This window comes from Molothrus ater, chromosome 2 (assembly GCF_012460135.2).
Source record: "Molothrus ater isolate BHLD 08-10-18 breed brown headed cowbird chromosome 2, BPBGC_Mater_1.1, whole genome shotgun sequence".
In the NCBI taxonomy this organism is placed as follows: Eukaryota; Metazoa; Chordata; class Aves; order Passeriformes; family Icteridae; genus Molothrus; species Molothrus ater.
Genome location: NC_050479.2, coordinates 2,705,160 through 2,727,406, shown reverse-complemented (window position 1 = coordinate 2,727,406; position 22,247 = coordinate 2,705,160). Strand labels below are relative to the sequence as shown.

At 49.4% G+C, this 22,247-nt stretch overlaps 2 protein-coding genes across 9 annotated transcripts in view; one reads left to right on the top strand and one right to left on the bottom strand.

Annotated features, from left to right (window-relative positions):
* Nucleotides 1–491: 491 nt before the first annotated feature.
* Nucleotides 492–18,687, top strand: VPS26C (VPS26 endosomal protein sorting factor C). 3 transcript variants are annotated; one of them, XM_036394267.1, is made up of 8 exons: nucleotides 492–588; nucleotides 4,599–4,742; nucleotides 6,269–6,418; nucleotides 8,880–8,960; nucleotides 10,777–10,851; nucleotides 11,667–11,817; nucleotides 13,765–13,917; nucleotides 15,617–18,687. In XM_036394267.1, the coding sequence occupies exons 1-8, from the start codon at nucleotides 532–534 to the stop codon at nucleotides 15,697–15,699; spliced, it is 894 nt and encodes a 297-aa protein (XP_036250160.1). In that variant the 5' UTR covers nucleotides 492–531; the 3' UTR covers nucleotides 15,700–18,687. The 3 variants fall into 3 exon arrangements, with proteins under 3 accessions (XP_036250160.1, XP_036250168.1, XP_036250151.1); XM_036394275.1 differs by having other exon boundaries at nucleotides 517–555; XM_036394258.2 differs by lacking the exon at nucleotides 492–588 and adding an exon at nucleotides 3,452–3,627.
* TTC3 (tetratricopeptide repeat domain 3) overlaps nucleotides 16,779–22,247 on the bottom strand; it is a 73,555-nt gene continuing 68,086 nt past the window's right edge. For 3 of the 6 annotated variants that reach the window (XM_036394219.2, XM_036394242.2, XM_036394235.2), the window contains 6 exons: nucleotides 22,139–22,232; nucleotides 21,499–21,597; nucleotides 19,593–20,005; nucleotides 19,046–19,157; nucleotides 18,746–18,958; nucleotides 18,179–18,544 (listed from right to left, as the gene is read on the bottom strand). In XM_036394219.2, coding sequence (XP_036250112.1) covers nucleotides 18,179–18,544; nucleotides 18,746–18,958; nucleotides 19,046–19,157; nucleotides 19,593–20,005; nucleotides 21,499–21,597; nucleotides 22,139–22,232 — 1,297 coding nt within the window. Of the gene's footprint in view, nucleotides 17,900–18,178; nucleotides 18,545–18,745; nucleotides 18,959–19,045; nucleotides 19,158–19,592; nucleotides 20,006–21,498; nucleotides 21,598–22,138; nucleotides 22,233–22,247 lie in introns of those variants that run through there. The other 3 variants (XM_054514123.1, XM_036394227.2, XM_054514122.1) reach the window with 2 other exon arrangements.

The following is a 22,247-nucleotide window of genomic DNA, read 5'->3' as shown; positions in this document are numbered from 1 at the left end:
GAATTTATCGGACAGGCTGGGGGAGCTCTGGGCACCGCGGCCGGGCCGGGTTTGGGAACTCAAAGCGATGAATCCCGGTGGAATTAGAACGGAGACAAGTTCGCTCCTCGTTTATATGGGTGCTTGCGGCTGTGCAAGACACTCAGAGGGAAACATTTCAGGACAGCGAAGCCTTTCCCGGGCTCCCATTGTCACCGCCCCACAGTCGCGACAGGCGACATTCGCGGGCCTCGTGAGACGGCGGCGGCCTCGCCTACAACTCCCATCAGCCCACGCGGCGCCCTGGGCCGCAGCGGGCGCTGTCGGCGCGCAGAGCACGCCGGGATCCGTAGTTCCCCGAGGGTGACGGCGTTGCGTCACTCACCCCGCCCGTGCGTTGCTATGACAACCGGGGGCAGTGGGCGGGGCCGCGCGGGAAGCGGCGTCAGCGGCTGGGAAGTGACGACAGCGAGGACCCGGATGTGGAGGGGGCGGGGCTCCCGCGCGCCCCCGCTCGCGGGTCACGTGAGGCGGCGGTCACGTGACGGAGCGATGGGGACGGCGCTGGATGTGAGGGTGAAACGCGCCGGGAAAGTCTATCGGGATGGGGTGCGTGTGTCGCGACAGAGCCACCGCGGACAGCGGGGGACAGCGGCCAGGGAGGGCAGGGCAGGGCTGTCCTGGGTGCATCGGGATGGGCATTGCCAGCAGGTCAGGGCTGATGCTGCCCCTGTGCCCAGCCCTGGGGGCACCTCTGGCTGCTGTGTCCAGCTCTGGCTCCTCAGCACAGCAGGGCCAGGAGCTCCTGGAGCTGAGCAAGGGCCTGGAGCAGCTCCGTGCCCAGGAAAGGCTGAGGGAGCTGGGGCTGCTCAGCCTGGAGAGGAGCCCCAGGGAGAGAGAGGGGCCTCAGCCCTGCCTGGCCCTGCCTGGCCCTGCCTGGCCCTGGGTCTGTCCCTCTGTCTGGCCCTGTGTCTGTCCCTGTGTCTGTCTCTGTCCCTGTGTCCGTCCCTGTGTCCGTCCCCGGCTGTCTGTCCCTGTCTTAACCTGGAGGTTCCTAGGGGTCCCTGGGTCTGTCCCTGTGTCTGTCCCTGGGTCTGTCCCTGTGTCTGTCCCTGTGTGCAGAGGTCAGAGCAGGCCCAGGCTCTGCTCCAGGCCCAGCAATGGCCCCAGAGCCACGGGCAGGGCCTGAGCCCAGCAATTGCCCTGCACAGGAGGCAGCGCCCTGGCACAGCTCTCAGATCTCCTTCCTGGGGACATTCCAGACCCCCCTGGACGCGTTCCTGTCACCTGCTCCAGGTGCCCCTGCCTTGGGGAGCTCCCAGATCATCTCCCGCGGTCCCTTCCCAGCCCAGCTGTTCCGGGCTTCCCTGAGCCTGTCGGGGACACCTCGGGGTCCGGGCTGGGCTCCGGGCTCGGCTCTGGCAGCGGGGACTCCTCGGCGGGCGGAGCCGATCGCCCTCTCCTGTCGGTGCTGCCGCGGTGTCGGCGTCTGGCCGTGTGTCCCTGGCCGTGTGTCCCGGAGCATTCCCGGTGTCCGTGTGTCCCGGAGCTTTCCCCACGTGTGTCCCCGAGTTTTCCCCGTGTCCCTGTCCGTGTTTCCCGGAGCTTTCCCCGTGTCCCTGTCCGTGTGTCCCGGAGCTTTCCCTGTCCGTGTGTCCCTGTCCGTGTGTCCCTGTCCGTGTGTCCCTGTCCGTGTGTCCCGGAGCTTTCCCTGTCCGTGTGTCCCTGTCCGTGTGTCCCGGAGCTTTCCCTGTCCGTGTGTCCCTGTCCGTGTGTCCCGGAGCTTTCCCTGTCCGTGTGTCCCTGTCCGTGTGTCCCTGTCCGTGTGTCCCTTTCCCCCGCTCCCAGCTCTTCCCCCGTCCCTGCCGGAGCTGTCCCGATCCCGGGGGTTTCCCGGTGCTCTCTCCGGGATTCGGGCATTGCCTTCGAGCGCTGCTTTTTGTCCTTCTCCATTTCCTGGGTACCGCGGGAAGATCCTGACCAGCTCTGCAGAGCCCGATGTGCCTTGAAAGGGAAGGAATATTTTTAACTTTTATCGTTTTTTACCTAGAAATCCCAAGTTGCTCAGCAGCAATGTTCAGGCCTCTCTTTTTCTTGCACTTGTATCCTAAAAATCCTTTCCATCCACCGGAATTCCATTTATTGCATGATTTTAAACCTGGAAAACTGGATTTGAAAGGAAGGGTGTGCAGCATCTGTCCTGCAATTGTCAGATTATCTAGAGAATGGCTTTGGCAGAGCTGAATTATTCCCTTTAGGAATGGCTCCAGAGGGCTAAATACTGTCTGTGTGTCACTTTCACATCATTTCTGCATTATAAAATTATAAATTATTAGCATTTTGTTTACTTATCTATTTCAGTTTCTCAGTGCTGTGTCCATTTTTAATTTGACTGATCTTGACTTGCTTTATATCATTTTTAAATGGATTTTTTTTTTATAGAAAGGAATATTCCCTCTGTTTTAAGCTGAAATTAGGATATTTCTGGTCACTCAATCTGTCAGTTTTGTTTTTGCCTTTCACTTTAACTCCACATGGAAAGGTTTGTAATTTTAGTTCCTTAACTGGGCCTGGAATGAAAACACAATGATGGGAGAGCTCTGCACCAGGGATACAACATGGATTTTTAGTAGGAATCTCCTAGGGAGAGAAAGGAGATGCAAACTTAATTATGTATGGAAGGGACCCTAAAATCATCCATGGCAGGGACACCTCCCACTGTCCCAGGCTGCTCCAGCCCCAGTGTCCAGCCTGGCCTTGGGCACTGCCAGGGATCCAGGGATGGAATTCCATGCCAGCCCTGCCCACCCTGCCAGGGAACAATTCCTCATTGCCAAGATCCCACCCAGCCCTGCCCTCTGGCACTGGCAGCCATTCCCTGGGTGCTGTCCCTGCATGCCCTGGAAATTGTCTCTCTCCAGCTTTCCTGGGGCTCCTGCAGGCCCTGCAAGGCCACCCTGAGCTCAGCCCAAAGCTTCTCCTGTGCAGGTGAACAATCCCAGCTGTGCCAGCCTTTCCTCCCAGCAGAGCTGCTCCATCCCTCTGCTCATCCTGGAGCCTCCTCTGGGCTCTCTGCAGCAGCTCCAGCTCCTCCCTGGGCTGGACCCAGGCCTGGGCAGCTCTGCAGGTGCAGGAAATCAGAATTTTGAGCTGTTTTTTGCATTTCTGAAGAAATATGTAAAGAAAATTTGATATTGAACTTCCAGTCATCCTTCCCCTTCCTGCCCCCAGGCCGTGCCCCCTTCCCACGTGCAGGCAGCAGCTCTGAAGGGGTTTGTGCTGTGTGACAGGAAACATCTCCTTGGTTAAAGCAGTTCACGTCTTCAGGGTTGTCCTTGCTTCTCAGAGCTGAGCTGGACTCATTTTTGAAAGCAATAACCTAATTGCTTGTGCTAATTAAGGCCCCTTAGCAGAGCAGTGCAGAATTGAGGTCAGCTTTTCTTTGCTGTCCCTTTGTGCTCCCGTTCCAGCATTTCCCACTTGCTGCACTTCCTCTTCCCAGGCTCTCAGGATGCCACCCTTGCTTGGATGTGGATGATTTCCTGCTACCTCAACTCCCCTGACCCATTTTTGCCATCCTGCACCACCAGGAAAGACAAAAAATCTGCCAAAATTCCCATTCTGCTGGAGAGATCCTGGCCTGGAGAGGTGGGGTGCAGAGTCAGAGTTGGGATTGTCCCATGGCTGGAGGGAGCTGTTCCTTGGGGCCAGTTGGTCTGGGGCAGGAGCTCAGGGAATTCTGCAGCTCTCAGTCCTTTCCAGCTGGGAATATTTCAGGACTGAAGGAGATTCTGCAGTGTGGGAGAAGAGAAGGATAAAGCATGGAGTGTGTGGAGGGAGCTGTGTGCTGCTCTCCTGCAGTTCACCAGCTTTTCAGTGTTAAAAAGCCTGAGCTGGCACTTTGAGGATGAAGCATTTTTGTGCAAAGGGTTTTTTGTGGGCAGCACGTCCTCCATGGGATGAGTGACACCTCCCTGGAGTCACACAGCTCCTGCCTTTCATTCAGATTCACTTCTGAACACATGATTCTTTGTGTTCATTTTTTCTAGTTTAAATCTCTTCTGCTCCCCTCTGGAGGTGAATCTCACCCTCAGCTTGGCCATCCCTCTTCCATCTGTGCCTTTTCTTCCCCTCTCCTGTGGCTGACCATCCCAGTTTTCATGCAGCAATTCCTCCTGGCAGGTTCTTCCCACACCAACACAACCTGGCTGTTCCAGCTGACCCAAAAGAAAGGGTTTTCATCTTCCTGGACAGGAAAACCTTGAAACTGTGGGAAGAAGTTGAAGCTCAGGTTAATACTTCAGCCAAGAGGAGAATGGTGTTTTTAAGGAAAAATCAAAAGTGCAGAGCTCTCATCCTGAGCTTTGGATTCTGATCCTGAGCCCTGGGATTCTGCAAATCCAGGAATTCTGATAGAGTTGAAATGTTGTTGTTTCTCTGTCTCATCCTAAATCCCTTCATCAGGAAGGAAGGAATTTTTTCTGTTTGTCTGTCCTGACAAAGTGACACCATTCTTTGGGCACAGGATTTTCTTGGAGTTTGGAGATCAGTTCCAGGCTGTTTAGATAACAGCTATGAAAAAAATGGACTTAAACAAATGTTTTCCTCGTTCCTCTTAGGAAATTCTCTCTGGAGTGGTGGTCATAACCAGCAAGGACACAGTGCAGCACCAGGGAATCTCCTTAACCATGGAGGGCTCAGTGAATCTGCAGCTCAGTGCCAAAAATGTGGGGGTGTTTGAGGCCTTCTGCAACACTGCCAAGGTAAGGCCTGCCCAGGTGAATGTTTTCAGCACAAAAAACTCTTTTCTCAAATTCAACCTTTCCTTCAAGGCCTTCAGGTGTCAGAGCTGCTCGTGCTGTGGGAGTGATGGAAAGCAGGGAAAGGCTCAGCTTTGTGTGGAGATCACAGAATGCCAGGGTGGGTCAGGCTGGAAGGGAGCACTGAGGGTCACTGGTGCCACCTCCCTGCTCCAGCAGGGCCATCCCAGAGCACAGGGCTGTGTCCAGAACACTCTGGAATATCCCAGGGAGGGATATATGAGGACATTCTGGGGAAGTAAATCACACTGGTAGGAGATTTTTATTTCAGGCTGAAATGCAGGGCCATAAATAGGTAAAAAGGGTTCCTGGATGATGCACTGAATCTGTGATTTAAAGAAAAATAATTCTTGTGGGATGTTATTTTATTTTTGTTGAAGTGACTGGGTTGAACTGGACTCTTGTGCCAGATCAGTCACTATCTGTGGGGGCCATGGAGGGGTCCCTGGGTGTGAGGGACAAGCCTTGTCAGATGGCTCTGGGGAGAGTGGCACCTGTGGAGCTCCTGGAGGGGCTCTGAGCTGCTCCCCAGGGACAGGGCTGGGCTGGGGCAAAGGCTTTGGTTAAGTGAGGATGGCCTTGAATCAGGGAATCACAGAAAGGTTGGGGCAGAAGGGACCTTAAAGCCCACCCAGTGCCACCCCTGCCATGGCAGGGACACCTCCCACTGTGCCAGGCTGCTCCAATGTCCCCAGTGTCCAGCCTGGCCTTGGGCACTGCCAGGGATCCAGGGGTGGAATTCCATGCCAGCCCTGCCCACCCTGCCAGGGAACAATTCCTCATTGCCAAGATCCCATCAGATCCTACTCTGAAGCCATTCCCTGGCTCCTGTCCCTCCATCCTTGTCCCCAGTCCCTCTGAGCTCTCCTGGAGCCCCTTCAGGCCCTGCCAGGGGCTCTGAGCTCTGCCTGGAGTTCTGGAGTTTTCCCTTCTCCAGGTGAGCACCCCCAGCTCTCCCAGCCTGGCTCCAGCCCTGGGATCAGTTTAGGGGCCTCCTCTGGGCTCACCAGCAGCTCCACCTCCTTCTTGTATTGGGAGCCCAAGAGCTGGGGACAAGAGTGGCAAAACTGCAGAGAGAAAGGAAATGTCCTGTCCAAGGCAGCCCCTCACAGTTAACTCTCTCTGTGGTGAGAGACCTTCCCCAAACAACAACAAATTCAGAGGCCAGGGGATGGCTCAGTGTCAGATGGCTTGGACAGCCCTGCTGCTTTCCAGGGTCATAATTTAGGAAATGAAGCTCCACTTCCAAAGCTGGAGCTGCTCCTGGTGAGCTCCCTTGAATTCTTTGGTCATTAATGTGATGCACCCTTAAAACAGAAATTGTTTTCTTGAGCAAAATATTAATGTTTCTATCCATTGTAAAAAAATATCCCAGCACTTTGTGTCCTGAAGAGGTCCCTGGGATTGTGGAAATCCAGGAATTCTGCTGGAATTCTCAACCCAAACCTCTGTGATATTTCTCCTTGCAGCCTATCCAGATTATCAACAGCACCATTGAGATGGTGAAACCAGGGAAGCTCCCCAGTGGCAAGACAGAAATTCCCTTTGAATTCCCACTGCAAATGAAGGGCAACAAGGTTCTGTATGAGACATACCATGGAGTCTTTGTCAACATCCAGGTGAGGAAGTCCTGTCTGGAGAGAAAACAGGAAATTTCATCTGCACCATGTCTGCTGAAGCAGCTCTTAATCCATGGAAGCTGAGGGTGAAGTTTGGTGGTGTTTTCCTTTCCCACTGGCTGAGCTTTCCACCCTTTATGCAGTAAATCTTTAAGGAATGCTGGCACTAACAAGATGTTTTACCTGAAACACCTCAGCAGAACATCTCTAACCTAAATTTGATCCATGGAAAAAGGCAGCTCTTAATCCATAGGAATTGAGGGTGAAGTTTGGTGGTGTTTTCCTTTCACACTGACTGAGCCTTCCACCCTTTATGCAGTAAATCTTTAAGGAATGCTGGCACTAACAAGATGTTTTACCTGAAACACCTCAGCAGAACACCTGTAACCTAAATTTGATCCATGGAAATTGAGGGTGAAGTTTGATGATGTTTTCACACTGACTGAGCCTTCCACCCTTTATCCAGTAAATCTTTAAGGAATGATGGCACAAATAAGATGTTTTACCTGAAACACCTCAGCAGAACACCTGTAACCTAAATTTGACCCATCCTGATATTGTGGGAAACTGTTTCCATTCCCTTTCTAAAAACAAACAGCACCCCAGTGTGGTTGTATTCCAAATAAATGAGTAATTTCACGTGGTGTTGAGAGCAGCACAGATCAGGAATTGTTTGGGATGAGGAGGAGTGACATTCCCTGCCCAAATCTGGGTGGAATACCTGATTGGACACAGTCTTGTGGAAGTGCAGTTCTGAAATTTGATCTTTTTTGGTTAAAACTTGCCTTACCATAGGTGGGTTGGGTTTTTTGGGTGATTTTTGGTGTTTTTTAGGGGGAAAGTCTTTTTTCAGCCATCTCTTGAAGGTAAAATCTGTGTTAGACAATGAAGTTTGATATCCCTGGAATGAAAAAAACAACCTAATAAACCAAATCACCCCCCAGCAGCCTATCAGAAGTAACTAAAAGAAAAAAAATCCTTTGGTTTTTTTTATCTGTTTGGATGTTTTTTAAATCTTTCCATTTATTGGCTCAGTTTTGGCTTCTTCCCTCATGCAACAGCTGTTGTTTGTGGTAGGGATGTTAAAAATGGTGCAGCACTGGTTGAGTTGCTTCCCATACCCCAAATAACTCGCTGTGATCAGTCAGTTTGAGCTGCGCTTTAATGAGGAATATTTGTTTTATTTTGTCATTCCTTCTCTCCTATGTGGAGCTTTTCTTGAGTAAAATACCATTAAAATTTAATGATTTAAATTTCAGCCAAACTTTGAGAGTCCTGCTCTCCTGAGGAGGGAATTGTGACACTTCCTAAACCTCTGGGCAGTTTAATTGAGCCTCTGTCTCTTGATTTGGGGATGAATTGTGGGTTCAGTCTCAGTTTAACCTTTAATCAGACATTGCTGGCTGGTTGTGGCCATGAAGCAGAAGTAAGGAATGCAAATCTCTGATCTGAGGGAGGAATTAAAAATCAAACAAAATTAAATTAAATAAACCCCATCCCAACAAGTTCCCTGTCCTGTAAGGACACTGAGAGGCTTTGTTGGAGATGAAGTCTAGGATTTCTGGGATAACCAAATTCTTACTAAGCAAATTCACTTTCTTGTCTGATTTTGGTGCTGCTCGGAGCTCATTTGTGTGGCTGAAGTTCCCCATGAAATGTCCCAACAACTGGGAATTCAATCCCACAATAAAACCAAAATTAGAGGGGCTGAAGACAAAAATACAAAATGCAAAGCACATCACACTGATAATCCCTTAACCAAAATGCTGAAAAATCACCCTGAAGTGCATTTAACAGCAACAGCACTGCACAGAGGCAGAAGGGGGGTGAAAAGTTGGGAAGGAGGGAGGAAATCCAAATTAAAGCTTTTCTTTTCCCCCCTTTTTCCCCCCTTTTTCCCCCCTTTTTCCCCCCTTTTTCCCCCTTTTTTCCCCCTTTTTCCCCCTTTTTCCCCCTTTTTCCTCCCTTTTTTCCCCCTTTTTTCCCCCTTTTTCCCCCTTTTTCCCCCTTTTCCCCCCCTTTTCCCCCCTTTTCCCCCCTTTTTCCCCCTTTTCCCCCTTTTTCCCCCTTTTTCCCCCTTTTTCCCCCTTTTTCCCCCTTTTTCCCCCTTTTCCCCCCTTTTCCCCCCTTTTCCCCCCTTTTCCCCCCTTTTCCCCCCCTTTTCCCCCCCTTTTCCCCCCCTTTTCCCCCCCTTTTCCCCCCCTTTTCCCCCCCTTTTCCCCCCCTTTTCCCCCCCTTTTTTCCCCTTTCCCCCCCTTTCCCCCCCTTTCCCCCCCTTTCCCCCCCTTTTCCCCCCTTTTTCCCCCCTTTTTCCCCCCTTTTTTCCCCCTTTTTTCCCCCTTTTTTCCCCCTTTTTTCCCCCTTTTTTCCCCCTTTTTTCCCCCTTTTTTCCCCCTTTTCCCCCCCCTTTTTCTCCCCCTTTTTCCCCCTTTTTTCCCCCTTTTTCCCCCCTTTTTCCCAGTACACCCTTCGTTGTGACATGAGACGTTCCCTGCTGGCAAAGGACCTGACCAAGACCTGTGAGTTCATTGTCCACTCCCTGGTGAGTGTGCTTTCTGGTCATTTTGCAATTAATTAATTTTTTAATTGATTTTTTTTTTCTCCCCACTTCACTTTAAGGGGGAAGAAAACCCCAAGGATACCTGTGGAAATTGTGATAGTGACATAGGGATTACAGAAGCGTAGGTTCAGAATATCCTGAGTTGGAAGAAACCCCAAAAATCATCAAACCCAACTCCTGGTCCTGCACAGGACACCCCAAAATCCCACCCTGTGCCTGAGACCTTTGTCCAAAATGTAGGAGTAAAGGAAATCTGCCCCAAAACAAAACCACCCCAAAGATGTTGCTTGTGATTAGAAAGACCCATCCCTCTCTCAAAGAACAAAGAGGAGTTGGATTTTCAGATGTTTTTACAGTGCCCTGAGTTTATTCTCTTGTTCATCCTTGGAGTTCTGTCACAGTGGGGTGGCCACATTAATATGATGTCATTTTTCCAAACACTGCTTTGAATTATCCCAGCAGTTCTCAGCCAAAGCTTCCAGGCTCCCCCGGTGCTGGAAGTGGGAGTTGGGTGGTGAAAATCCCTGATTTCTGTTCTTCAGGAGTTCTCATTCAGAGCCCTGACTCCAAACTATCTCAGCTGGCTCTGCATCCTGCTGGAAATCCTGGAAATGTGGGGGAGAGACCTTCAGGATGACCCAGTCCCCTCCTCACCCCAAACCATGTCCCACATCCAGCACCTCCCTGAGCAGCTCATTCCAATGCCCGACACCCCTACAAGGGAAACAAGGGAAAACTTGGTTCTAACTTCTAATTCTAGAATTTCTAATCCTTGTTTCTAATCCTAATCCATGTGGGAGGAGGTTGGACTCGCAGAAGATGCTTGGCTGGTTCTTGCAGAAGTTCCTGTGTTGGATTTGGGGTTGGTTAAATTGAGCTGAGCTGTCCAGAGCAGTGAGGACAGGCCACACTGCTGAAATGTCCCTTTTTCCATCTCTGACTTGCTGGAACACCCTGCTTCTGTCATTCCTTTCAACTCTTAACAGGACAGGAAATATCAAAATCCTTTGTGTTACTCAGGACTTGTGGTGGAAATGTTATTTTACTTCTAAAGTAACTTTTAGAAAGGTGTAGTTTGGTGTTACAAACAAGTTTCCTGTTGGTAAGATTTCAATATTTTCTGCAATATCTGATGCTACATTTTATTGGTCCATTATTACATTTATGAGTGAGCCACACCTGTCAGAGGAGTGACAAATGACATCTCCTGCAGTTTTCCTGGGTTCCTTTCTTGTTCCCACTGCAGCACTTCTGAGCTCAGCAGTCAGTAAATCACGGATCTCTCAGTCAGGCTGAATTAATGAAGTTTTACTGAACAGATAATTCTCACTGTCAGTGCTCAATGTACCATTTCCCTTCAGCCTGTTCTGTGCCAGAATTTGTCATTTTGGGAAAAATGCAGCCAATCTTTTGCTAATCTCTTCCATCTTGCAGCTGGGCAGCAGCAGCTATTTGGATTCTTGAGCAGTGAGGGCAGATCCTCACTCAGAGTTCCAGATCAGCCCCTTGCTCTGGTGGAGAACAAGAATTTATAAAGCAGATTCGAAGCAATGGACCCAAGTTCATTTAGAATCTCCACTCCCCAGATTTAATAATGAAAGGAAACTTTCCAAGGGACATGGACAATGAATTTATTTGTACATACAGAAATGGGAAATTGAACTTTTTTCCCTCTCTGCTTCAGATGGGGAGGGTATTCCTGCTTTTCCAGGTGGTTTAGGGCAGCCAGCTGTTGTGTTTAATGTTCTCTCTCTGTTTTGGGGATCAGATTTCAGTTTAACCCTTCCACTCCCTGCAGTCACAGAAAGGGAAGCTGCTGCCGAGCCCTGTGGACTTCACCATTACTCCTGAAACTCTGCAAAATGTTAAAGAGGTAAAAGGATTTTCTTATTATTTTATTTTAAATGTGACATTTTGTGTGTTTCTGAGTGAGACCAGAGTCATGATTAAGTTCTGCCTTGTAGATGATCGGGCAGATTATCTTGGTTTTCTTTTTCCATTTTCCTTTTCACTTTTATAAGCAATCAAGTGATTCTGCCTCATCTCTTGCATTGTGGTGACCACTGAAGGTGGAATTTTGCTCAGGAGTGGTGAAATATTTTTGTTCCTTTCCTGAGTGAAAGATGGATGGGAGTGGAACAAAGGAAAACATTCTATACATGGACAGCCAAGAGCCTTTAAAAATGTGTGTTTTGAGCCTTGTTTGTGCCTTTTTTACAGGGCAGGCTTAGGTGGGATATTGGGAATTAGGAATTGTTGCCTGGCAGGGTGGGCAGGGGCTGGGATGGAATTCCCAGAGCAGCTGGGGCTGCCCCTGGATCCCTGGCAGTGCCCAAGGCTGGACCCTGGGGCTGGGGCGGCCTGGGACAGTGGGAGGTGTCCCCTCCTCCCTCACCACACAGCTCCAGCTCCTGGATGAATTCTTACACCAAGTTCTGTCAGTTCTCCCCAGGAAATGCCCATCCATGGGTGGATGGAGGAGCAGGAAGGACACATGTCAAGAGAGAATACTGTAGGAGAAACCCTGATACAGAGTGCCAGAAATCAATTTGAGCTCCATCAGGAACTTCTGAACTCTTGCATTCCCAGCTTTGGAACCTTTGACTAATTCCCTACTTGTTTTAAGATTTTTTTTTTTTTCCCTTAACCTGCTCTTCACGGTGCCATCTTTTCCTCCAACTATTTCAGAGAGCCTCCCTGCCCAAATTCCTGATCAGAGGGCACCTGAACTCGACCAACTGTGTGATCACGCAGCCGCTGACGGGGGAGCTGGTGGTGGAGAGCGCCGAGGCGGCCGTCAAGAGCATCGAGCTGCAGCTCGTGCGTGTGGAGACCTGTGGTGAGCCCCTGGGCAGGCACCAGCCTGCAGGAACTCCCTCCATCCCTTCTGACTGGCTCTGGAAAGCCAGGTGTCTGCTAAGGAAGGGCAGGAGCCTCCCCTGAAATGGGAAATGTAAACGCCCTCCCTCTGAATTGTTATAAATTTGAAATTACGGGGCTCTCAGGGAAAGATATGGGAGCAGGAATGACAGTTCTTTATTAGGGAAGAAAGTAAAAATAAAATTGTGGTGTTTGTGAGGGTCCCCAGGATGAGGTGAGAGATGAGAATCTGACTCCATGTTTCAGAAGGCTGATTTATTATTTTATGATATTAAATTATAGAAAAGAATGCTATACTAAAACTATATTAAAGAGAGAGAAAGGATACAGACAGAAGGTTTAACAAGAATGAATAATAAAAACTCGTGACTGACTCCTCAGAGTCTGACACAGCTGATGGGGATTGGTCATTAAGTAAAAACAATTCACATGAAACCAATCAAACACTGACAAGTTGGTAAACAATCTCCAGCCACATTCCAAAGCAGCAAAACAGGAGAAGCAATCACATAATTCTTGTTTTCATTCCTCTCTGAGGCTTCTCAGCTTCCCAGGAGAAGAAATCCTGGTGAAGAGGATTTTTCAGAAAATGTGACAGTGACATAAAATGAACAATGCAGTATCCCGAACCAACACTGCCAGAGTCAGAACCCAGCCTGACAGCCTGTGTGTCAGGGGGTGGCACAGCCCCATCCCATGGGGGCTCAGCCCTCCTGCAGTGCCAGCTGTGGCTCTGCTGGAGCAGGGATCCTGCACAAGGGGGGAGTTTTCCTCTGCAGCTCCAGGGCTGCTGGAGATGGGCCTGGGCTCCCTCTGGCCATGCAGGGCAGCAGAAGCTGCTCCTCTGGCAATGCACTGGGCAAAGGCTGCTGGGCTGTCCCAGCACCTCAGATTGGATCCAGGTAGGAATGCTTGGCTCCTCCCCTGGGCGCAGCATCTCCCCATGGGATGATGGGATTGGATCAGCCCTGCAGGGACACTCAGTGGCCATGGACAGCAGAGATCTCCTGCAGGGAGGATTGGCTGTGGGAGAGAGAAAGAAAAAACTGCCCCATGGACAGCAGAGAACTGCCCCAGCTCTTACAGATGGGAACAGAACACATCTTGCCTTGCAATCTGGGACACCTTCCCAGGGAAACAGGGGCCAGCCTGAAGGAAAGGCCACAGCTCTGAGGCCTTGTAGGGTTTGCACTTTGGAGGAACAGCCCAAATATAATTTAAATTATCTCCACAATCCTTTACTCTGTGAAAACTTGCAGGGTGTTTTTCCCTTTAATCCTGGTGGATCTTTGCTGGTTCTTGGCTTCTTTTTTCTGCCTCTGTCAAGGTCAGGATTGAAGCTCTCAAGACAATGTTTCATGTTCAGACTCAGGTGTTTATTATTTCTTCTCTATATCACAGACTTAAAAGCCCTGAGTTCTGCAGTATTCTATTAACAAGGTACAGAATTGTTAATTGTTACCATCTTTCTGTACAAGGTCTTGTAAGGATAAACTGTGCAGTTAAGAAATGACACTTAAATTATTTTTACTTTTAACCAAATAACTGATCACTTAAGTCTGCAATGGGGACTTTTTTATCCAATTGCACAAAACCACCCCAACCCATGGAGAAGAGGGTGAAGAAGAAAAAAAAAACCTCCATCTTGCTTTCTCTCTATTCCTGTATTCTAAACCCTTAAACTCTTGAGTTTCCCACCCTGTGATATCACACACTTCCATTCAAACTCCACACCTTTAATCTCAGTTTTATTCTTGAATTTTGGAATCTTCTCCATGACCTCAGGAGAATGCAGTGTTCTCTTGGGGTCAGTGCCTGGAATTCTCAGTAAGCAGGGTTCCAGCACATTTCCATTGTGAATTTTGGCTGCTGCTTTCTCTCACCTCCTGCCATTTCCCTCCTTCAGGGTGTGCTGAGGGCTATGCCAGGGATGCCACGGAGATCCAGAACATCCAGATCGCCGACGGCGACGTCTGCAGGGGCCTCCCCATCCCCATCCACATGGTGTTCCCCAGGCTCTTCACCTGCCCCACCCTGGAAACAACCAACTTCAAAGTGGGTGAGTGGGGAGGCCTTTTCCTGGGGGAGGAGTGGCCACGTTCATTCCTTTTCCATGGGCAGTGGGGGGATAAACCCAGCAGCAGCTGCAGGAGGAGCCCAGGACATCCCTGAGCCCGAGTCCTGCTGCATTTCACACTGCAACACAAACTGCTAACAGAATTCCAGGAGGAGCAGTGGAATACAGGTCATGCCATTAAACACCTGAGGAATAGTCCCAGAATGAAATTCCCTCTTTTCCTTACCAGTGAGACCCCCCCCCTTCCATTTCTTCTCCTTTTTGTTTGCCTCTCTCCTGCTGAAAGCCCTGGAAGGAACAAGCTTGGTCAGGGTGTGATTCTCTCACCTGCACCATGTGCTGGGCCCTGCTGATTGTTGTCAAAATCCAGTGTTTTTATCAACAAAACCAAGGATCAATCCACCAATCCTTAATTAACAAAAATTGAGTATTTTCCTCACTTGTTCAAATAAGTACTCCAAGAATCCACTTGGCTGGTTTGTATTTCTTCCCTCCATCCTGCTGGAATCTGTTGGCACAGAATGTGTGCAGTGGTTTTCCCCAAATAATAATTTGGTTTTGCCATTTTAAGCTTTTCACTAGCAATTTACAATGAGAATTTGAATTTATTTTTATTTCTGCTTCCCTTCATTTATTAACTCTGCCTGGCTTTTTGTTCTGTCTCTATTTAGGATTGATTTTTGATCTGATACTGATTTTTGGCTTTGAAGGACACAAAGAGCAGATTTTTTTTTTTAATTTTTGCTCCCCAGTTTGCAGGCCTGTTGTATTCCAGTATTTCATTTCCCAAGGCTGTTACATGCTGGAAACAGGCAATGGGGCTGTCCTGGAACTCTCCCATTCCATGCTTTAAACACCATCCTGGTGGAGGTGTTTTTCCCAAAACATTTTATTCTGTCATGTCTGGATCTTCTTTTCCAGAGGATTGTTTGCCATAATTTATCAGCTATAAAACAATCCAGAGGAATCCCAAAGATTCCAACAAAGCAGGATTTTCTAGGAATGGTCCCAGGGCTGGCATGCCTGGGTGAGGTTCTGATGGAATCTTTCAGGAGCTCCTGCCTCATCCTGCTGAGCTTTCCTGTGGAATTGAGGCAGGATTGTTCTTAGGACTGAGCTTTCCTGTGGAACTGAAGCAGGATTGTTCTTAGGATTGAGCTTTCCTGTGGAACTGAAGCAGGATTGTTCCTAGGACTGAGCTTTCCTGTGGAACTGAAGCAGGATTGTTCCCAGGACTGAGCTTTCCTGTGGAACTGAAGCAGGATTGTTCCCAGGATTCAGTTTTCCTGTGGAATTGAGGCAGGATTGCTGCTAGGATTCAGTTTCTTGTGGAATTGAAGCAGGATTGCTGCTGGGATTCAGCTTTTCTATGGAGTTCAAGTAGGATTGCTCCTGGGATTCACTTTCCTGTGGAACTGAAGCAGGATTGCTGCTGGGATTGAGCTTTCCCGTGGAATTGAAGCAGGATTGCTGATATTATTCAGTTTCCCATGGAACTGAAGCAGGATTGCTGATATTATTCAGTTTCCCATGGAACTGAAGCAGGATTGCTGATATTATTCAGTTTTCCATGGAATTGAAGCAGGATTGCTGATATTATTCAGTTTCCTGTGGAATTGAAGCAGGATTGCTGATATTATTCAGTTTCCCATGGAATTCTCTCTCTTTTTCCCCTCTCCAGAGTTTGAGGTGAACATTGTGGTGCTCCTGCACGACGACCATCTCATCACAGAGAACTTCCCCCTGAAGCTCTGCAGGATGTGAACATCCACAGGAGAAGCAGGGAAGGATTTTCTGGGAATTCCTCAGAGGGAAAGTGGAACTTTATCCATGTCTGACTTCAGCTGGAGCCACCACACTCCCTTCCTCCTGTGGGCCCTTCTTGTGCTTCCACTTCCCTGTTAACCTGGCCAAGACTTTGCCTCTCTGCATTTCCCAATCCTGCTGCCTTCAACAATCATGTTTTTCCCAATTTTTCTCAGGCAGAACCTGAAGGAATCATTCTGTAGCTTTCTACAGCTTGTAGCAAGTTCCTCTCTCGGTTTAATTTTGTAATATTTGTTCCAAAGTCCTTTGAAGACCCCTTAAAACTCATAAATCCCATTCCAGCCACCCTGGGAAGGTATGGGAATTGTGACAGAATGAGAAATAAGGTCTTTGAAGGTCTAAAAAATGGTGCTACAACTCTGGAAGGGGGTGCTGTGGGATCTGGCCCAAGGTGGATGGGAAATGAGTGATTTCAAATCACACCAAGGAAATTTAGGTCAAATTGGGACCAGGAGGAATTAATTGGATTAATTAATTAATGTGTTTGTGACTGTACAGCCTAAAGGAAGATTAATTCAGTAAGAAATAACCTTCCCAGCACAAACAGGCTGTGGCTTTTCATGTTGTTTTCATGGAACAGCCACAACTCGTGGATTTTCCATTCATTTTCCATGTGGGGCAGAGGCAGGCTCAGGCTACATTATGGACATTGGAAGTGTAAAGATCAGCACCTAAAAATGCACAATTAAGAAAACAAAGAAAAATCATTTCCTTTGGTTTGTCCAGCAGCAGTGCCAAGCAGGAGAATGTAATTCCAGCTTGGGCCCTGCTGTTTTAGGAAGAAAAAGCTGAAAATTTCATTTCAGTGTCTGGGAAGGAGGAGGAAAATGGTATTTACTGCAACTCAGCACTTCTCCCTGAGACCAGGGGGGTTTGGGGAAGAGCTGAGGCCCCCCCAGAATACAGGAAGCTGAAAAGGATTCCAGTGCTGGGATTTGAGGCCTTAATGCTACAGCAGAGTAGTTACTCAGCCCTAACTCAGAGTGAGCAGAAACACTACACAGAAACAACATGGCTGGCTGCAGAAGCAATTTTATTGTTTATTCAAGTGGTAATTAATAGACTGATGAATGAGAGAGGAGTTAAACACTTCAGCTGGAGGAGGCCAAGCAGTGTGGGGAACAAGGGATCCCTGGAATTAGCCAAGAGCTCCTAATCCATGTGATGCTCCCTGGATTCAGAATATTGGGTTTAATTTCAAGATTCTCAGGCTCTGGTCCTCACCTTTGGCTGTTTGGGACGAATTTGTCTGTGTTAAAAGTTCTCTGGCCACCTCAGACTCAGAAAACAGTGCGAGAAAATTCCCTGAGCTGTTGGAATTCTGCCCCTCCTGCTACTGGTGACCATCCCTGCACAAAATACAGATGAAGTGTGGCTTAAAAAACCTTTTAAAATCCTTTAAAAAATCCTTCCCAGTTAAACAGACCAGCTCTTCAGCAAGGAGGGAAATTCAAATTTCAACCTTGAGATTTAAAAATGGATCCAAATGAATAATTTAAAATTCTTGCTTCAAAATGTGACTAAAAGCCATTATTTAAACAATTTGAATTCTCAGCTGCAGATTTATGCAGAGAGAGGAGCTGCAAAGACCACACCAGGCTTGAATCCTGGACTGTCCATGCCAGAGGCAGGGAATGTTTTGATTTCCAACTCTCTTGGTCCATCCTTCGGGTCACCTACTTGTTTTGATACTGCAATAAATCTGAGGGAAAAGCCCCCTCTCTTCACAGGAATTATGCACTGGTAACAAAAATTTGGTACTTTCAGTGTCCCTTAGCCAAAAATGCAGCAGTTTTGTGTGCTGCCAGCCCTGCAGTGCACAGCTTCAGGCAGGAGCCAAGAGAAACCCTGGATCTTGGAGTGAAACCCCAAAGCTGTTCCCATGGCCAATGAACCCAGGGGTCTGCCCCGTCCCCCAGACCTGGCTCGGGCTCCAGCCCCTTCTGCAGGGAGGGAGGGAGAGCAGAGGAGAGGAGGAGGAGAGCAGGGGAGCAGAGGAGAGGAGGAGGAGAGCAGGAGAGCGGGCTCAGCTGGGCTTGTTCCAGGCAGGAAGCTCCGGGAAGTCCTCGGGCAGCAGAGCGTGGACGCGGCACATGGGGCAGGTGCTGGAATGCTGCTTGAGCCACGTCCGGATGCACTGCGGGGACAGGGACAGGGACAGGGACAGGTCAGACACAACAGGAACAGGGAACCAACAGGGAACCAACAGGGAACCAGCTCCAGTGTCCAGCTGGAGGCTGGAAGCGATTGGCACTGCTGGGGAAGCTCTTCAATGAGTTGCACAGCCCCAGGTCTCAGTGGTGTGGAACTGTGCTCCCGCTCTGATCACATTGATTAAATCAGCATTAAAACGGTAAAGGGGGAAATGTGGAGTTAATTCCAACACAATCCTGGCTTTTTACTTCGTGGATTTCCACTAGCAGGAGGCAAATACAGAGTTTTCAGGGATAACCCATTCCCTGAGTGTGCTGCCAGCAATCCCAACCAAACCCATTCTCTGAAGCATCATCAGAAATCCACTCTGATGAATCATTTTCTTTTTAAAAACACCTGAAGCTTTCTGCCAGGCTGCTTGTGGTCCAGTCTGGGGGGCAAAGGCTGGAAAAGGGGACTGTGCCCTTGTTGTTTCAGGGTAAGGGGAGGCAGTGGGGTTGTTTCTGAGGTGCAGATGAGGAACAGGAGCAGAGCTCACCTCTCTGTGGAAGCGATGGCCACACTCGAGCTCACAGCAGTCTCTGCTCAGCTCATCGTGACAGATGCTGCAGGGATCCTCACTGCAGGCCTGGCCACAACAGGAACACTCAGATATTTCAAAATCAGCAATTAACCAGCACGTTCTACTCTATTAACAAGGTCATTAACTTTAGCCAAGTCTATTGAAGCTTTTGTACACAAAATAAACGAGGTTTTTTTTTTTTTCCAGGATTATTTTGTGTCTTGTACAAAGCACATGGAAACAACTGCACTGAAACAGCAAACTTACAGCACTGTCCTGCTTCCTCCATCTGGCTTTAGGTGCAGCTCCAGCCTTGCCCCAGGGCTGCAGGTTTGGCTGGGAGGGGTTTTTACTGCTGGAGGCGTTAGGGGCGGGCGCTGCCCGGGGGGAGCCGGGGCCGATTCCATCCACGGGCGCTTCCCTGGCCCGTGCTGGGGGAGCAGGGCCTGGGGAATGCAGGGCTCTGCCTGCTGCAGGGGCCTGCACAGAGCAGAAAGGAGCTGTGTTCCTGGGGCTGCGCTGCTCCAGCTGCCACGGCAGGAGCAGGAGCAGCTGCAGCCCCAGTACCTTGAGCTGCTGGTCCAGGATCAGCTCCGTGGCCCTGCTGAGGATTTCATCGGGGCTCAGGCTGCTCCCATTCCTCCTCTGCAACTCCCTGATGGAGCCCATGAGCTCTGAGCTGCAGGGACAGGAGAGGCAGGGTCAGGGTGGCCCTGGAGAGCACTTCAGGATCAAAGCAGCTTCCCCAAGGATCTGCTCCCAGGGACCCTCGGTATCCAGGATGAAACCCCGAACCACCACCACAATTATGGAATGGGAAAGACCTGAAAGCTCATCCCATCCCACCCCTGCCATGGCAGGGACACCTCCCAGTGTCCAGCCTGGCCTTGGGCACTGCCAGGGATCCAGGGCTGGAATTCCATGCCAGCCCTGCCCACCCTGCCAGGAACAATTCCCAATTGCCAAGGTCCCCTCCAGCCCTGCCCTCTGGCAGTTTAAACCATCCCCCTTGTCCTGTCACTCCATCCCTTGTCAGCAGAACAAAATCAATTCTTGCTGCCCTTCATCCCTGGCTGTTGAGCCCCCGTTTCCCAGCACTCCTCCCATCCAGTACCTGCTGCAGTTTGGGAAGATACTCTGGAGCTGGGCTAAAATATTTTCAATTCTTTTTGGAAGCTTTTTGTTGGTTGGAATTCTAGAAGGCCTCGGCTGCAGAGCTGAGGGATCCTGGTGGGTCTGGTTGGGCTGGACATGCTGGGAGTTACTTCCAGAAGTGCCTGATGGGCAGGAGGGTGAGTTTTGAGTGGAATGTGATCCCTCTGGAGCTTTGGGCTGTGCTTTCCCATGTGCAGGAGAAGCCTCAGAGGTGGCAGGGGCTGCCTTGGCTCCGGTCTGTGCTTGCAGAGGAGGCTGGGCTGGAGCTTTTCCATCAGAGCTGGAAAATGCAGGGAGGGCACAGGGAAGTGCAGGTGCTGAGGAATAGGTGACAATGGCAGGGTCACACACGGGAGGTCTGCCTGGCATTGTCTAGGAAACAAACACATTTCACAGGAAACAGTGATTAAAACAGATTCAGCATTTGCAGTGGGAATTGGGGCAGGTTTGCTCGTGCCCAGGACCTCAAAGGTGACACCAGCTTATCTCAAAAACTCCCTGGCATCAGGGCAGTTGTTTGATCTCATGGCTATTGCTCTTCTAAAGGGTCAATCTGGTCTTACTGCAGAAAAAATAAATTCCAAATGCAGAACAAGAGGCACAAAAGTTGCTCTTTCCCAGAAAATTGGTGGTGATTAAGTTGTCTTCATATTCTGTGTCAATAAATAGAAAGGACAGACCTAAAAGATAAGTGGGGAATCATGCAGGAGAGCAGGAGTGGAACTTGCAGAAGCCCAGAAAAAGTGAAATAACCATCTCAAAGATTAGACCAGAGCCTGGAATCTAAATTACACCCAGACCAAAAAAAAAAAAAAAAAAAAAAAAGAAAAAGGCAAACAAACAACAAATCACAAACCAAGATTTTCCACGGAGAGAAAAAAAACAACTTAAAAAGGAGCAATTAGAGGGGTGAGAAGAAACTGCTTTGGCTTGAAGGAAGCTGGAGGAGGAGCTGTTGGGCCATGAGAAATGTGGATGTTCCATCTGTGGATGGAATTTCTGGGGCTGTGCTCATTCCAGGTGCATTCCCAGAAATGGCTCAGCTCCTGCTGCCACACCTGGCTGGGAGCTGAGCTTGGTGTCTGCAATCAGTGGCACAAGAGCTGCAGGAATTCCTTTGGGAAAGCTTCCCATGGAAAGGGAGCTCAGGTCTTGGCAGGGGCTGCCCAGGGAGCTTTGCAGTGCCCAGCCCTGCAGGTGTCCCCTGCAGGTGGCACTGAGTGCTCTGGGCTGGGGACAAGGTGCCCATGGGGCACAGCTGGCACTGCATGGGCTGGCAGGGCTGGGCCAGCCCCGGGGATTTGGGGATTCTGCACAATGGGGCTCATCCCAAGGATTTTGGGGCTGTTCAACCTGGAGAGGGCTCCAGAGAGCCCCTTCAGTGCCTAAAGAGGCTCCAGGAGAGCTGGGGACATACTGGGGACAAGGGACGGAGGGACAGCACCCAGGGAATGGCTGCCAGTGCCAGAGGGCAGGGCTGGGTGGGATCTTGGCAATGAGGAATTGTTCCCTGGCAGGGTGGGCAGGGCTGGCGTGGAATTCCATCCCTGGATCCCTGGCAGGGCCCAAGGCCAGTGGGAGGTGTCAGGGCTGGCACTGGATGTTTGAAGGTCCCCTCCAAGGCAGACCATGCTGGAATTGCAGGATTCTGGAGCTGCAGGAAGCCTCCAATGAACAGAGCCATCAGGGAGCCCCTTCCAGCTTTGGGCAGCTGGAGCCTCTCCAGGCATGTGCTGGGAATTTGCTGCTCCCTGAGCTCCCCAGCTCCATCTCCTGCTCCTCTGGAGGCTGCAGGGCCAGCGTGGAGTGTCCCAGTCCAGCCCCCAGAGCCCTCCCGCAGCAGGGCAGTGCCGGGGGACACTCACAGCAGAGCCCTGGGGCCAAGGCAAATCCACGACTTCCACTCTGCTGAGGCAGCCGCGCGCCCCTCGCTTCACCTGCTCAATCTTCTCTTCATACTCAGCCTGCAGAAGGAACAACAGCCATCAGCCTCCACTGAGCTCCCTCCTCATCTAAAAGCACATTCTACACTCAGCTTCTCCCCTGGTTATTTTGTTTTTATTTTTGTTTTTAAGAAGTTCCACAGATTTTGAAAAATAATACACTTTTTAATGTGGTGTAGTGGTTTGGAATAGGAGGAAATCTAGGGAAGTGATGGAAAAATCTTAAATTGAAATGAAATTAAAATGAAATTAAAAATTTTTTTAAATAAAATTAAATAAAATATTAAAATTTGTAAAATCTCAGATTAACAAACCAAAACCACTACATTTGGAGACCCAATTTTGCAGCAAGTGTACAAAGGGCAGATTGTGCCTTTAAAAAAATTAATATATCCACTAGAAATTATCATCCTGACTCCAAACTGCATCTTTCTTTTGTAATTGAAAAAATTCCCCTCAGCACGTGGAGGACCAGCTGCTGGTGTGTTAAAAACCAAAGGCATTGAATGCTTTCATTTCCCAAGTGCAACTGAGAAGCCGGTGGACAGAAATGAAGTTTTACCTCGACTTTTTCCAATTGTTTCTTGACATCTGAAATAAATATTTCCCAGGAATCAATCTGGGACTTCAACACAGGAGGTGCAGAAGCTGAGCTGCTGGAATATTGAGGA